Source organism: Pimephales promelas, chromosome 23 (genome assembly GCF_988280905.1).
Source record: "Pimephales promelas chromosome 23, fPimPro1.hap1.1, whole genome shotgun sequence".
Taxonomy (NCBI): Eukaryota; Metazoa; Chordata; class Actinopteri; order Cypriniformes; family Leuciscidae; genus Pimephales; species Pimephales promelas.
This window is the reverse complement of record NC_142791.1, coordinates 12,133,970-12,150,533: the sequence shown is the minus strand read 5'-3', so window position 1 is coordinate 12,150,533 and position 16,564 is coordinate 12,133,970. Positions and strand designations below refer to the sequence as shown.

General features: G+C 35.3%; 1 protein-coding gene across 2 annotated transcripts; it reads left to right on the top strand.

Moving 5' to 3' along the window:
• Window positions 1-1,579: 1,579 nt before the first annotated feature.
• atp6v0a2a (ATPase H+ transporting V0 subunit a2a) lies at window positions 1,580-16,513 on the top strand. Of its 2 annotated transcripts, none has more exons than XM_039675457.2 (20): window positions 1,580-2,218; window positions 4,172-4,250; window positions 4,605-4,702; window positions 5,943-6,080; window positions 7,553-7,650; window positions 7,750-7,876; window positions 8,095-8,177; window positions 9,869-9,962; window positions 10,151-10,363; window positions 10,491-10,641; window positions 11,584-11,723; window positions 11,855-12,012; window positions 12,327-12,417; window positions 12,555-12,673; window positions 14,262-14,472; window positions 14,567-14,686; window positions 15,051-15,149; window positions 15,522-15,639; window positions 15,752-15,923; window positions 16,135-16,513. In XM_039675457.2, exons 1-20 carry the CDS (start codon window positions 2,102-2,104, stop codon window positions 16,235-16,237), a joined length of 2,529 nt encoding a protein of 842 aa, XP_039531391.2. In that variant the 5' UTR covers window positions 1,580-2,101; the 3' UTR covers window positions 16,238-16,513. The 2 variants fall into 2 exon arrangements, with proteins under 2 accessions (XP_039531391.2, XP_039531390.2); XM_039675456.2 differs by having other exon boundaries at window positions 14,567-14,704.
• Window positions 16,514-16,564: the final 51 nt, after the last annotated feature.

Below are 16,564 nucleotides of genomic sequence, written 5' to 3'. Positions count from 1 at the left end.
TTTTTATAAAAAGCAAAATAATACAATGTAAATATTTCAAAATATTTACTGATCATGATTCATCTAGAGATCGCTATAAATTAAAGTTTTTTTTTAACCATTTAAAAACCTTTGTTAATTGAAATAAAGATAAAAACTGAAATAAAAATAAATTAAACCTAAATATATATATATATATATAATAGAAAAATAAAGTGACAAAAACACATTACGAAATTTCTAAAAATAAAGCTAAAATGAAGTAATTAAAAATATAAAAACCCTATTCAAACTAATAAACACAAAATTTACACTGATCCATATAGTTGAAAAAAAAAAAAAAGAAACGTGTAATATTAGTATAAATTCTAAAATTCTTCACCGGGTTTGTAATATGAACCATGTTGACCTAAATAGATTCTGATACTTTATACTCTTTTGTCAATATAATTTCTGAAGTTATTTTCTTATGTTTATTATATTATGGAAAGTAATGAGGGCTGGACCATATTTCAAACTAATACTGCCAGTACAAGTTGCATGAATTATAACGAAACTACATTTCTCAGCTATTACGACTTCTATCATTTTCCAAGTGATAAATATCAGAAGAATTATTGGAACATAAGAGTATGTAAAATTGTGGTGTATTACATGGTGTAAGTATTTACTATGAGGTGCAGTACAGTGGACATCAGGACAATCTCAACACATCTTTAACTTGTTCATCATATTGCACTGTTGTTGTTTATTACTTGATAACTTTAAACAAAGGTTTGTTTTCCCTTATAAATAGTTTCATTTTCAGGGATTGAAACAAAGGACAGGCAGATGGCGTGCCTTTGGTCAAGAATACGCCACAGAATATATTAAATGATAATGTGGTTGCCAGATTGCAGAAAACCCCTAATCGGCCTACCTTGCCAAACAATCAAGATATTAGATGATATGGAGTATACAATTTAGGATAAATTATTGGTGGATCAACCCGATACATTTGCCTAACTCTTAAAATAAATAAATAAATAAATGAATAAATAAAAAAACAGGCAGTGCGACAGAAATATTAGTAAGTGGCCATTTAAATGGATAAAATTAAGCCATGGGATCACTTTGAGAATAAGTAAAATAACTGTTCATATTTTAAAATAATCAATAGTCTACAGTGGCATTTCATAATTAAGTCACTATAATTGTATTAAATAAATATAATTACAATTATATAACAAACTAAAAATAAATAATTAGGCTAGATACATCATGGAGTGTTGCAAATAATAAAAGCACAATTAAATAAGCATTAATAAGGTGTGAAATGCAGGTATTTTAATATATATATATTTTTAAAATTAATTAATTTAATTCAGTCTGTTAAATCGTAGAACTCGGTTGGAAGATTTTAAAGACCGGCTTTTGTAAGAGGACAGTTTTCTAAATCATATAGTAATATATTACTATATTTTTATGCTATGTTTCTATTTTCATAACAATACATAATTTGTTTTCAAAGTTTACAATGGTTTCGTAAATCGAAGAGGGATTTGTTAAGGAAGTATCTGGCAACCCATGGGCGCAATCTGTAACACCGGCAGGGTTTGTGGTTTACCGGAGAGATCTTTTTATAATGCGATTTATTTCAACGTCAAGGCTTCCTTGCATTCGTACATTTTACATCTAGATAGTGTTGTTTGTATGTCGACACTCCTTCAGTAGTCTTAAATATCTCACGCTATTTCTGTCGTTTCAATGGCAAGACGACAATTAAAGGTACAGACGTCTATCGATTATTATTGTCCAGCCAGCTAGGTAAGACACTTTTAGAATATTATTTACATCTACAGTTTAATTTGTAGTAAATGCACACTTTTCGCGAGAATGCCGAGAATATTCACTAGGTTGCTAAAATAGTATTTTTAGGTTAGTCATTTTATGTACAATTTAATCCCATCCCGGCTCATTCAGACATAAAATCTCAGTTATTCAGAATGCGTGTTTAACAAACCAATTTTCCGATTTATTGGTATTGAATGCGATTTGAGTTAAACACTTGACGGTCGCAAAGTGAATCTTAAAGGCTAGAGGCGGATTGAGTGCTCAAGGTGGCCGAGAGAGGAGAGAGAAGATGGGCTCGGGCTTTCGCAGTGAGGAGATGTGCTTGGCGCAGCTGTTCCTGCAGTCCGGCTCGGCGTACGACTGCATCAGCGAACTGGGAGAAATGGGACTGGTCGAATTTCGAGATGTAAGTTTGGACTCAACGCCTGTGTGTCAACCTAGTGAGCTGCCCTACCTTCTGGATTCCAAAATTGATGTCTAGGGGCCCACCTTTATTCTCAGAGCAGACAAATATGAGTGAATTAACTGGCCTTAAATTATCGGTGTTACCTGACTACCCTTAGGCTATTTGTTTGCTGCCTGTTAATTTTGGCCTGGTCAGACTGAGGCCGATGTAGTTCACCCAAAAACGTCATCATTTACTCACCCTCATGTTGTTCCAAACCTGTATGCTTTTATTTCGAAGATTGCCTGTAACCAAACAGGTAAAGGTTAGCCATTGAGTGTTTCTTTTTTTTTTTTCATACTAAAGTCAATGGCTACTAACTGTCTGTCTGGTTACAAACATTCTTCAAAATATCTTCCTTTGTGTTCAACAGAAGAAAGAAACTCGTACAGGTTTGGAACAACATGATGGTGCGTAAATGATGATAGGATTTTAATTTTTGGGTGAACTATCCCTTTAATGTCCTGGTTACAGCTAATGAGTTGGATCAATTATACTTGCTAAAAAACAGAGCAAGTCTGGTTATAAAAGCCTGTGTTTTCTATTTAGCCCGAGGGTGTTTTACACTCATTAACAACATGTAGGCAATGTTTTGGTCACGTATGTGTGTGACCTACTGTTTCGTTGGCAACAGTCAGGGTAGTCCGCTTAAAATAATTTTGAGGTTTTGTTTTAGATAAAATTGTGCTAATTCTTTAATTATGTGTGCAGCTTATGCATTTGTTACATTTAAAATTAAGCGTGTTGTTGCTGTAAAACTACTTAAAATATTTTGTTACCATTTAAATAAAGCTAAAATAAAATAAAATATTAGTTGAAAAATACATCACTCACTCACTCATGTTTATCCATTCCAAAGGCTTTCGTTCATCTTCGGAACACCAGTGAGAGATTTCTGTCCCTCCGTTGACTGCTACACAACTACCACTTTGACGCTTCAAAAAGTTCATTTAAGAGATTGTAAAACTAATCCATACGAATTGTAAGGCTTAGTCCACATTTTCTGAAGAGACACAATCGCATTATATGGTGAACAGGGTTTTACAAAACTTAAACTATAATTAAAATGAAACCCAATTAAAATGATTAATAAATAAATACTATAATAGTATATAAATAATAATAAAATATCACTAGTTCTGAGACATACCATTCATATGCAGTATAAATTTTAATCTTAAATGTGGATGTTGATAGTCCAAGAACTCTTGAAATTAGTTGGTTTTCATCCTTAAACAGAATTGTTTACCCATCTTAATGTTGTTCCAAAATCATATGACTTATTTTTTTTCTGTAATACAAAAAATATTTAAAAAATAAATAAATAAATAATTCTTCAATAAAAATTAGAGGATTGGGGCTGTCATTATTGGGGCTGCATAAATCATTCTAAAGTACACATTCTTTCCCAAGTCTTCTGATATTATTAATAAGATATTATTAAATTGCCATTTTATCTAATCTCAGCTAAGTGCATAAATCAACTCCTTTGAATCCGAACTACTCAGTGAATTGATTGATCCAACTCATAACCGGTCTTGAATGATTCATTCACAAATCTCGCTGATTCAGCGGATCTGGCTGGTTACCAGCTCACCAATGTAACACAAAACAATCATATGTCTTCACAAGACTTGAAATATAGTTCATGAGTTAAGTAAACCACTTTCATGATGATTTTATGTTTATTTTTGTCCTTTTTGAAAAGCTCCATTCCTCATCCATCGCAATGAAGCTGTCAGTCAATTTAATTCCTGTTAATCCGCATATGGGACCTGATTATCACCCAAATGCTGCAATCTCTAGATGACCAAATATCATTTGATTAATGTAATGCTCACAGCCTTGTCTTGTTGCCTCTAGATTGTAATATTTTGTAATGTCAAACACATGTCATAATCTGACCTGTTCCAGCTCAACCCCAGCGTCAGCTCCTTCCAGCGCCGCTTCGTCAGTGAGATCAAGAGATGTGAGGAGATGGAGAGGATTCTGGGTAAGGGATCTTTATTGAGCACTTTTAGATCAAGCTCTCAACCTCTCCAGCAGAGACTATTTGAACTTCAAAATAAATCTGTTAGAGTGCTAACAAATAGACTACAATTACCTTTATTTTGCGATACATTTCCTTCCATCATAGCCTTAATCAAAAATAGTATATTTACACTGCAGTCACAGAACAGACTATTTTTGTACATTAGAACAGACTTTGTTCTGAATTTAGCTTTTTTTCATCTGAATTGTGTTCCTATAAAAATAGTTAATGTGTTGGTGTGCTTTCTGTTGTTGTTGTTGTAACAGTATGTGATGTGTGTTTAAAGCACCGTTTCTTTGTTTCCGTCGTCTATAGGGTATCTACTGAGAGAAATTAAGAAGGCTAATATTGCAGTGCCAGAGGCTGAAGTCCCTCCTGTTGCTCCTGCACCCAAAAATGTCTTAGAGATCATGGTAGGAGCTGAAATATACAGATACAGATACAGTTGAATGTGCCAAACAGGGCTTTTCTATTTCATTAATATTATCTTGGGTCTGAGTTCGGTTAAGGCCGTTAAGTAGCATTTTCACTGGCGAAATCCAGGAATTTCACATGAGGACGAAAGGTTTCCCCATGCAGGTTTTGCAACGGCCAGATTTCGCCACGTCCACCAACAGAAAGCTGCTTTGTTTGGAAAGTGACTTCTGTGTAGACAGTTGGCGTTTTATGAGTTAGAGCTGCGATTAATTGATAAAAGATTGTGATCTCGATTCAAACATCAACACAATCTTATTCCTAAATGACAACAATTCTATTAAACTATTAAAAATAATCACACCAGAGCATTCAAATCTGCGTTCTCGCTGCCGATGATTTGGAGAGAGCAGTTATCATTTATGTGCAGGTATGAAACCGCTTCACAGTCTCCACTCAGTATCATTATTTGTGTTACAAACATACAAATTATCACAGAAGAACTGGGATAAAACTTTATAGTTCAGATATAAACATTGACATTTACGGTAGCGATCGGAATAGAGCAAATCCCCTTTTGAAAGTAACTTGGTGCTTCTAATAATGATTACATCGTTGCATTAGAAGGTGGCGACAAGAGACTGTTCATTGAATCATTCATTCAAGAGATTCGTTCCAAAACCGATTCATCCAGCGATGAAACGTGGGCAGTGTCTGAAATTGTCCCCCAAATGTTCCCTATAGGGGACAGCCATTTGAAATGGTGTCTAGTATAAATTTCACTAATGTGATGCTGCTTGGAAAATCATATAAATATTGCATCATATAACATAAGGTTATAGACCCCTAAAAAGGAGGACAGTTTTGTTGAATTATAGAGCGTATAATTTTGGTTAAGTGGTCGGTGGTTTGTTGTAATTGATTGTATATGAGAGCATCAAGACCCAGTGCTGGTAATTGACCGTGTCAAGTTGCCAAGAGTGAGTGATTGTGTGCGATGTGGTGAGAGAAAGCTTCCGGTGAATGGAGGGAATTGATTATGCATGACAGATTCATCACTGTTTATTTATAGTAATATACCCATGACTTGTTTAGTGCGCTAAGTATTATTTTTGGGTAGTATCATGTGCTGAGTTTTATTGATTGGTGATGTCTTGTTTCGGAGACCTTTATAAGTATTGATTGTGTAAGCATGATGTGTTTTAACATGACTGATGGAAAGTCATTGGCTGTTGTCAGGAGCAACTGCAGCGGCTGGAGGTGGAGCTCAGCGAGGTGGCCAAGAATAAAGAGAAGCTCCAGAGAAACCTGCTGGAGCTGACGGAGTACACACACATGCTGAGGATCACACACGCGTTCATGCACAGCCGCTCCAGGGTGCGTCCCGTTCACTCGTTCAACACTCATTAATGTGGCCTATTCGACATGTTCAGTGACTTAAAGTCCTGTATTTGGGAGTCTACGGTGAGCAGACACAGCCTGAGAGTCACGTGATGTTTAGGTTAGAAAAACATATTATAAGCCCAGTTTTCTGTGAGAAGATCAGCTTGGATCAAATCCTATCTGTGTTATATTTGCCTTGTAAATTTTAGCTTTCCTTTATGTAAATGTTTTATGGTTGACCAGCGAGGGTTTCATTATCTATAAAGTAGTGCCAGATGTTCAATATACTGTGTGTATATATATATATATATATATATATATATATATATATATATATATATATATGTGTGTGTGTGTATATATGTATTGATAGCAAATGAGGTGCTTAAATGCTTTTAATCAATATAATACAATTTAAAAGCAAATAAGCTGCTGAAATTTCAAAATATAGTTTTATTATTATTTTATAAACATTATTTTACACAATATTTTTTTACTTTATTCTCTAAAATGATTTAATTTAAAAATAAACGGAACAAAATTTTTTAAAACTGCTGGAATGTAAACATTTTTAATTTAATATTATTTTACAAAATATTTAATTGTATACAGAATTCACTAAAATGTGATACAATACAATTTAAAAGCAAATAAGTTGAAACAATTGCTGAACATTTGAAAATAAAATATTTTTTAATATGAATAATTAAAAAATAAAAATTACTTTATGCATTTTAATAAGCAATTAAAAATGACTTGTTTGACACAATATTTTCTGTAATATTTTATAGAAATAAAATATGATGTAATGATAGTATAACTTAAAAGCATGAACGAAAATGTTTTTTTTTTATATATTTGAATTTATAGATATATAAATTAGTGGTTTATACATACATATATATATATATATATTATAACAAATTTTGATTAATAGATTTGACAGCACTAGTATAAATAAATATAAACATATAAACAAACCCTGACATTTTGAGATAAAACACAATTCTTTTAATAAGTCAAGTGGACACATTTATCAAGGCAAGGCAAGGCAAGTTTATTTATATAGCACATTTCATACACAATGGCAATTCAAAGTGCTTTACATAGAAGAAATAAAAAAATCCAAAAAAGAAATCAGAATAATTAAAACAGTTTAAAATAAAAAATAAGAAATAATGAAAAATAAAAATTATGATAAAAATAAAATACAGTAAATTAAAACCATTTAGAATAAAATGAAGTGCAGTAACAGTCAGACGAACAGTGGCACAGTGCTCATTCAGTAAAAGCAAAACTAATAACTTTAAAATGGTCAAATTCTAGCTGATTAATTGGTTTAACAAATATATATTGGTCGATCACAATTTAAGTAATATTACAATAAACTTTTTATTTGAGGAAGACGACTATTATCTGTAGCTGACAGATTGTGAGATTAATTGAATGTGCATGTGCGTGTTTAGCATGAAGCCCTGGGCCCGCAGTACGAAGAGTTCCCGTCTCTGGACACTGAATCAGTGACAGGCTGCACCGGTATGCAGAGACTGGGCGCCAAACTCGGGTGAGTCACAAAGAGATCTTTAAAACAGATCATTGTGTCTCAGTTTGGATCCACACAGCTGCTTGTGTTTTACGTGTGTGTAACGTTTGTGTGCTGCAGGTTTATCTCAGGACTGATTCAGCGGGTGAAGGTGGAGGCGTTTGAGCGCATGCTGTGGCGGGTCTGTAAAGGTTACACCATCCTTAGTTACGCAGAGGTGGACGAGAGCCTGGTTGATCTTGACACGGTATGCAACCGTAGAACGCTGAGGTCCACCAACAAAGTGCTTCTGAATGGCTGTAGTTATGTCCAAATGATTTGGTTTAACAGAATATTGCAAACATGCCTCTGTTTGTTTCACAGTTTTAGATCATACCCGTCTGCCACAGCCAAAGCGTGCTAATGTATTCAGAAAGATGAACCAGTTTGTTTAAAGAGGCTCTGTCTTGTGTTTATGTGTTTCAGGGGGAGATCAATAAGAATGTAGTGTTCCTCATCTCCTTTTGGGGCGACCAGATTGGGCAGAAGGTTCAAAAAATTTGCGACTGGTAAATGAAGGCTTAGATGGAGACTTCATTCTTCTTATTTCACCTTTTTAGGGGTCATTCACACATTAGGGGTCATTCACACTCGTTCCTGCATATCATCATCTGTTAGTTGTTATTTTTTGGACACATACGTAGACAGTATTTAAGTCTGAACTCAACGAATGCACTTTTTGCAACTTTTTAGGTTTTTTTTATTCGCCTTTATATTTAAATTATTATTAATAGTAGGGCTGTCAATTAAAAAGTTACCTTTATTTGAAGTCATTTAAGAAATTTTCAACAACAAAAAAGGCGTTAAAAATTAAAGCATTGTCTCCTGAAAATATTTTTCTTCTAAAGTATATGAAAAATTAAACTCATGCACAGACTAGTGTGACTTGAATACTTATTTTCTGTGATGAGCATGTTTTAATTTCTGAATTAAAATTAATTTGGATTTTTTTTGTCTCACATTGGGTGATTACAATTTAATGGATTAAAATATAAGATCATTTTTATGATAAGGCAAGATTAGTTTAGGTTATAAAATAACCTTACAAAAATCTTTAATTGTAATTATTAAAGGAAAAGGAAAATCAAAAATCATGATATTTGTGAAAAAAAAAGGGAAGAAAAAAGTTTTACCTTGAAGAATTCTGAACAAATTTGATTTTGTTTTGTTTAAAACCCAGATAATGATTCTCCCACGATTTTGAACAAAATAACATGTAATTTAATAGAGATTCTGACAAAATGTCAATTGCTGTAGTCTATATTAAAAAAATGTTTTATTAATTTTTAATTATTTTATAAACTATAAAGTTTTATCACAGTACTTGTGGTATTGTGAATTACCAGTGTTGTAGTCGAGACCAGCTCACTCGAGTCCGAGTCGATACCGAGACCATAGAGGGTCAAGTCCGTGTTGAGTCTGAGTCTAGTGGACTCGAGTGGACTCGGGAATAAGTCCGAGTCCTAATATGTTTGAGTACGAGTCAATTCCCAGTCAATATGCACACGATTCCATATGGTCTCGAGACCAAATCTCGAGTACACAGCACTTTGAATTAATTTAACAAAAATAAAGATACTCTGGGGTTGAAAAGACTGTTTGTGAAGCGGTTTCATGCATGATAACTGCTCTCAGCGGAGTTTTGAATGTTGCTGTGATGTGATCATACCTCTCAAAGGTTTAAATAGACAAAGCTGAATTGTTGTCATTTAGGAATAAGATCGCATAATTGTTTGAATCGAGATTGCAATCTTTTAACGATTAATCATGCAGCTCTACGTTCTGCATGTATGGAAATAAGTACTTTTTATTTTACATTTCTAGGGTTATTTTTCAGTATTTTATCATGGTAAAAAACATAAAAACAACATGAATACAAGTAGTACATTTCTAAGAAATTAGCATGTGTTTTTAGATTTTGCAAAGATTTGTCCAAGATCTTTTCTGCGTCTTGAACACTGACCCAATTTGTCACTGACCTAAAAATGGAACTGTTTTTAACTTGACCTACCATCTTCAAATGTGGCACCTGTGATGCCAAAGCCTGAAAACAGTGAGACTCAACACAATAGTAAAAGACATCCATTTGAAGTATGTGTCTGACCATTAGTGAAAAAATGAATGTATTTTTGCTGATGGTATAATAAGTCTGCCACAGTCCTGCTGGGTTTTGCTATATGATTTTGCTTGTGTACACCAGTTACCACTGCCATCTCTACCCCCACCCTGAAACGGACGAGGAAAGAGCCGATGTGATGGACAGCTTGAGGACACGCATCCAAGACTTACAAAACGTACGTCTTCTGCATTACTGAGTGCCTTCAGTGTCTCCTTGGGGGGAGGGTTGATTATTGCATGCTGTTATTGGTTTGTCCTCTGGAAAATAATGCTGATGTTATCTCTTCCACCAGAGGATTAGCGTAATTATATTAACCTGGGATTTCATAAATGAAACATTAATGAAGCGATCTTTGCTCATTAGGTTTTGCACCGCACCGAAGATTACTTGAAGCAGGTCTTGCACAAGGCGTCTGAGTCGGCACACTCATGGGTGCTGCAAGTGAAGAAGATGAAAGCAATCTATCACATCCTCAACCTCTGCAGTTTTGACGTCACCAACAAGTGTCTCATCGCTGAAGTGTGGTGTCCGGTCAGTGACCTGGCGAACCTGAGGCGGGCACTGGAGGAGGGCTCAGTGAGTACAATAGTTATCAAGTGATGGTAGTCTGATTTTATCCAACGTATTGATGTATGAGAAGTGTTAATGTGGCCTCTCGACAATTCTACTGATAAGTGCTATAACTGCAGCCTCTTCTTATTAGAGAAAAGGTGACGCCACCGTCCCATCTTTCGTGAACCGTATCCCAAGCAGCGACACTCCACCGACACTTTTGCGGAGCAACAAGTTTACCTCGGGCTTCCAGAGTATAGTGGAAGCTTATGGAGTGGGTGACTACAGGGAGGCAAGCCCGGGTAAGTGCAGACCACCTACTGTTATTCATCAACTTGATTGAGAAGGCTTACACTTGGAATTAAAGCAATATGTCACCCTAAAAAAAATGTATTTACTCACCCTCATGTTGAAGATATTTTTTTAAGAATGTTCATGAAAGCATGTAGTGACTACCTGTAGTGGCTGTCAGGATCCATGAATTGCTTTATCATTAGCCATATTACAAGTAATATTTTGAATGCAGTAATATTTTGAAATATTTTACAATGTAATTTATTCCTGAGATCAGAGCTGAATTTTCAGCATCACTACTCCAGTCTTCAGTGTCACATGATCCTTCAGGAATTATTTATAATAATCCGATTTTGATGCTCAAGAAACATTTCTGAATATTATTGTGCTGTGCAATATTTTTGTGGAAACTGTGATACATTTTCTCTGGATAAGGCCTATTTGATGAATAGAAAGGTTCAAAATAACATTTATTTGAGATATAAATCTTTTGTAACATTATAAAAATCTTTACTGTACATTTAATCAATTTAAAGGGGACTTATTATACAAAATTCACTTTTATAAGGTGTCTAAAGAACACAGATATGTGTCCACAGTGTCTGTGTGTAAACAACAAATGGTAAAATCCACCCACTCCTTTTCTTATAATCCCATAAATATATTTTTTATCTGCAATATGCTCTTTAAAAATACATTTTCTAAAAGGGGGGTTTCGCAGTGATGTAATAGAACAATTTTGTGTTTCCCAAAGTTTTTAAAATAACCACTTTTTTTCTTTGTGTGAAGAATATTTTAATAATCTGAAAAAATGTTTAGTTACATTATAAAGAACCTTTTGTGTAATGAAAGGTTCCATGGGTGTTAAAGGTTTTTCATGGAACCATCAATGCCTAGTTGCAGAGTCTAGTGTTATAGTTCAGTGTTTTTTATTTCTTCTCTTTTCTTAGCTCCTTATACCATTATCACCTTTCCTTTTCTGTTTGCTGTGATGTTTGGAGATGTTGGTCATGGTGCAGTCATGACACTTTGTGCTTTGTGGATGGTGTTGACTGAGAAAGACCACACACGGAGACGACCAGGAAATGAGGTCAGATTTTTTAACTAAATTCAATTAAACTAATTGCAATTAGCTTTGATGTAGCTCAACATGCATTGAGCTGTTATGATTATGCATTGGCAGTACAAATGTGTTTTTGAATATATTTTGTCTCTATTCAGATCTGGACGACTTTTTTTGATGGGCGGTACATCATACTGATGATGGGATTATTCTCCTTATACACTGGACTCATTTATAATGACTGTTTCTCCAAATCCCTCAACATTTTTGGCTCAGCCTGGAGCGTCAAGGCCATGTTCACAGAACAGGAGTGGTCGTAAGACACAGAATACACATCTTATAAGAAACCGTTTTGTTTGTTTGCAAAGAATAACTTTAGGATCTAAGCACTGAAAGTCATAGTGTCAACATGAAGTGTGGCAATTACAACAGACTTTGGAATAATCCTCTTGTATTTACTTGCTTAAATGCATGTGCATAGTTTTCCTAGAGTCTTCATGTGCAGTGGCAACATAGGGCTAGGGCCTGTCATTGCTGCTTGCAGCTAAATTTGCATTTCTATTTCTATTTCCAAAATTATCATACATAATCATTGTATGCTATTGTTTTCCTCCTTTTACTCTGGAATAGAAATGAAACTCTACAAATGAATACTTTACTCACCTTGAATCCCAACGTTTCCGGTGTTTTCTCTGGGCCATATCCACTGGGCATTGATCCAGTGAGTACACACTCTCTGATTTATGAAGCACTCGTCTGTGGGTGGCAACCACATCCTGAAATAGTGCATTACAGCTCAGAGTAATTCTTTGATATTGTTTGCAGAGCTCTGATTTATCATGTTCTATTGACCTGTAGATTTGGAACATGGCCGTGAATCGCCTGTCCTTCCTCAACTCCTACAAGATGAAGATGTCTGTCATCATTGGAGTCATCCACATGAGCTTTGGGGTGGTGCTCAGTGTCTTTAACCACTTGTGAGTGAGCAATTTATTTTATAAATGTGTTTGTGTTTGTAATGGTAAAGGTTATGTTACTAATTATTATACGAATAAGTAATTTAGAGCATGGTTTACAAACTGGGGTCTGGGGACTCCAAGGCAGTGTTTTATTATCATTAAAGATACTCATTGTTTAAGTACTTAACTGCAAGTATTTCAAGGTGTGCGAGTACTTCATTTCAAAAAGTGTGCAAGTACCTGACTTTAATAAGTGTGGAAGTACTTGACTTTAATAAGTGTGCGAGTACTTGACTTTAATAAGTGTGCGAGTACTTGACTTTAATAAGTGTGCGAGTACTTGACTTTAATAAGTGTGCGAGTACTTGACTTAAATAAGTGTGCGAGTACTTGACTTTAATAAGTGCGCGAGAACTTGACCTAAATAAGTGTGAGAGTACTTGACTTTAATAAGTGTGCGAGTACTTGACCTAAATAAGTGTGCGAGTACTTGACTTAAATAAGTGTGCGAGTACTTCACTTTAATAAGTGTGCGAGTACTTGACCTAAATAAGTGTGCGAGTACTTGACTTTAATAAGTGCGCAAGTACTTGACTTTAAGAAGTGTGCGAGTACTTGACTTTAATAAGTGTGCGAGAACTTGACCTAAATAAGTGTGAGACTTGACTTTAATGAGTGTGCGAGTACTTGACCTAAATAAGTGTGCGAGTACTTGACTTTAATAAGTGCGCAAGTACTTGACTTTAAGAAGTGTGCGAGTACTTGACCTAAATAAGTGCGCAAGTACTTGACTTTAAGAAGTGTGCGAGTACTTGACTTTAATAAGTGTGCGAGAACTTGACCTAAATAAGTGTGAGACTTGACTTTAATGAGTGTGCGAGTACTTGACCTAAATAAGTGTGCGAGTACTTGACTTAAATAAGTGTGCGAGTACTTCACTTTAATAAGTGTGCGAGTACTTGACCTAAATACGTGTGAGAGTACTTGACTTTAATAAGTTTGCGAGTACTGTCTTGACCTAAATAAGTGTGCGAGTACTTGACTTTAATAAGTGCGCGAGTACTTGACTTTAATAAGTGTGCGAGTACTTGACCTAAATAAGTGTGCGAGTACTTGACTTTAATAAGTGTGCGAGTACTTGACTTTAATAAGTGTGCGAGTACTTGACCTAAATAAGTGTGCGAGTACTTGACTTTAATAAGTGCGCGAGTACTTGACTTTAATAAGTGTGCGAGTACTTGATTTCATTTTTATTTAAATGCCAGTACTTGGCATGTGTGAGTATGATGTGAGTACTTCACTTTAAAAGGTGTGTGAGTACTTCACTTCAAAAATATGTGAGTACTTCAAAAAGTATGTGAGTACTTGACTTCAAAAAGTGTGTAATTACTTTACTTTAAAAACTGCGAGTTCTTGACTTTATACATAGAAAATATATAGTCACTTGCATATTAAAAGGTCCTAATCAAAAGGTTCTGTGTGACATACAAAATAATGAAGCACATACAACATCAGTTGTTAATCAAATTCTTTCTGCATTAATCTCTCTATGCTCTTATAGTCTATAAATTCTGTCTTTGCTCTTTTCCTCTCTGTGTATTCACAGGCACTTCCGACAGAAGTTTAAGATCTATCTTGTCTTTCTTCCTGAACTGCTCTTTCTACTTTGTCTCTTTGGGTACTTGGTCTTCATGATCTTTTACAAATGGCTGGCATTCTCAGTGCAAGACTCTCGGCTGGCTCCAAGCATTCTCATCCACTTTATCGACATGTTCCTAATGCAGGGAAATGCCTCTACTCCGCTTTACCCCGGGCAGGTGTGTGTGTGTGTGTGTGTGTGTGTGTGCACATGTGTGGGAGGACTAGTCAGTATGCTTGATATCTGCATTTGTGTTAATCCTCTTGTAACAGATGGGACTGCAGGTGTTTCTTGTCGTGGTTGCTCTGCTGTCTGTGCCAGTGTTGCTGCTCGGGAAACCTCTCTACCTCTACTGGCTGCATCATGGCGGGAAGAGACTGGGGGTCCACAGGGTTTGTCTGTGTTCTTGTGTATGTATGTGTTCGTATCTGATGTCAAGATATCACATGGTACATTCATAAATTATTAGGGCTGTGGATCGCTCTAAAAAACCTAATTAATCTCACAACTTTTCATGAATATAGAAAATCACAATGAAAAATACAACTTAATCCTGAAATAGTCTTTATTTTCTTTATTCAGATTGTTTTGTTTTTTATTGTTATTATTTTCGGGTGAAATGTCACCCACATTGTTTTGTGAGATTTGACTCAAATGTGGTCTTCAGATGTATGTTCGTATGTGTGTAATAAAGTATGTATCCTGATATATTGATACATGATGACCTGGTTAAAGAGACTATCACTTTGCGTGTAGGGCTACGAGAGAGTTCGGCGTGTGAGTGAAGAAGATCTGTCACCGTCTGTAGTCCATGATGAAGAGGATGGACTAAGTGACTCTGGAAAGCCTCAGGAGGTTAAAGTTGAACTATCTCACATAAAATCACCATTAAAACACAGTGGGTCTCATCAAATAATAATTGGGTGGATTGTTTTCTATTTGTACACACATTAGAGCTTCTTAATAATAAATTAACTTTAGTTAACTAATTTACTACTACACTAATTTAACACTAAATTAAATTAGACACTAATTTAAGGCCACCCACATTGTGATTTGTGTGTATATCTGTGTGATTTCAGATTAGGGTTTACATTTTTTTTGTAAATTTAGAATAAATTTTAATATGAAACTTGTTTGTGTAATTGGTCACACACAGATTTCATCAGACTAATTTTGCTTATTCATTGTATACATGTTGCTAACAGCTTGTTTGTTCACTGGCAGTTTGATTTTGGAGATGTATTCCTGCATCAAGCAATTCACACCATAGAGTACTGTTTGGGCTGCATTTCCAACACAGCCTCCTACTTGCGTCTCTGGGCCCTGAGTCTCGCCCACGCCCGTGAGTGTCTGGTTGTTCATTCATAAAACACATTGAAAAACCAGCATGTTTCATTGCATCATTGGCAAATGAATATCTTTTTGTGCATATATTGTATTTGTCTTTATATTAGAGCTGTCAGAGGTACTGTGGGCGATGGTGATGCGTCAGGGTCTAAGGATGAGCTCCAAACTGGGCGTGCTTTTCCTTGTGCCTGTGTTCAGTGTCTTCGCTCTGCTCACTGTCTCCATTCTCCTGATCATGGAGGGTCTGTCCGCTTTCCTCCATGCTCTGCGTCTTCACTGGTGAGCACACAGCCTCAGATATGGGCAGGTTTAATTATCAGAAATGGTTTGTGTGATTAAAAAATAAAAAATCCAATCCAATTCAATCCATTATTCTTTTTAATATTTTAATATTAAATATTTTGTTACATTTGAAAGTCAAACTAAATATTTGAACGTCAAACTATATATATATATATATATATATATATATATTTTTTTTTTTTTGCAGGGTGGAATTTCAGAACAAATTCTACAGTGGAACAGGAGTCAAATTTGCCCCCTTTGACTTCTCTCTGTTACCTTCTGCTTTTGAGCACGATGGGTTACTCTGACTGTAACCTACAACTATTTGAACAGGACACTGTAGCTTATCATCATGACCTACTGAACTTTGGGCACCGGACAGTATCCAGATCCAGCAGTTGTAAAAGAAAAAAAAAACATGGTTTATTGCTAAACGTGGTCACGGTCAGATCAGCAGGCTAACCTGACAGCCCTATTTGCACCAGTTGATATCAGATGTTTCTGGTGTAGGATGATTAGCTGTGGTTCTGTCATGTACTGTCATTCAAAGAGTGTCAACAAAGTCCTGCTATTATATTTATCTTCAGAGATATGACTTGTATTTGATATTGCACCCTCATAAGCATTTGCTGTCA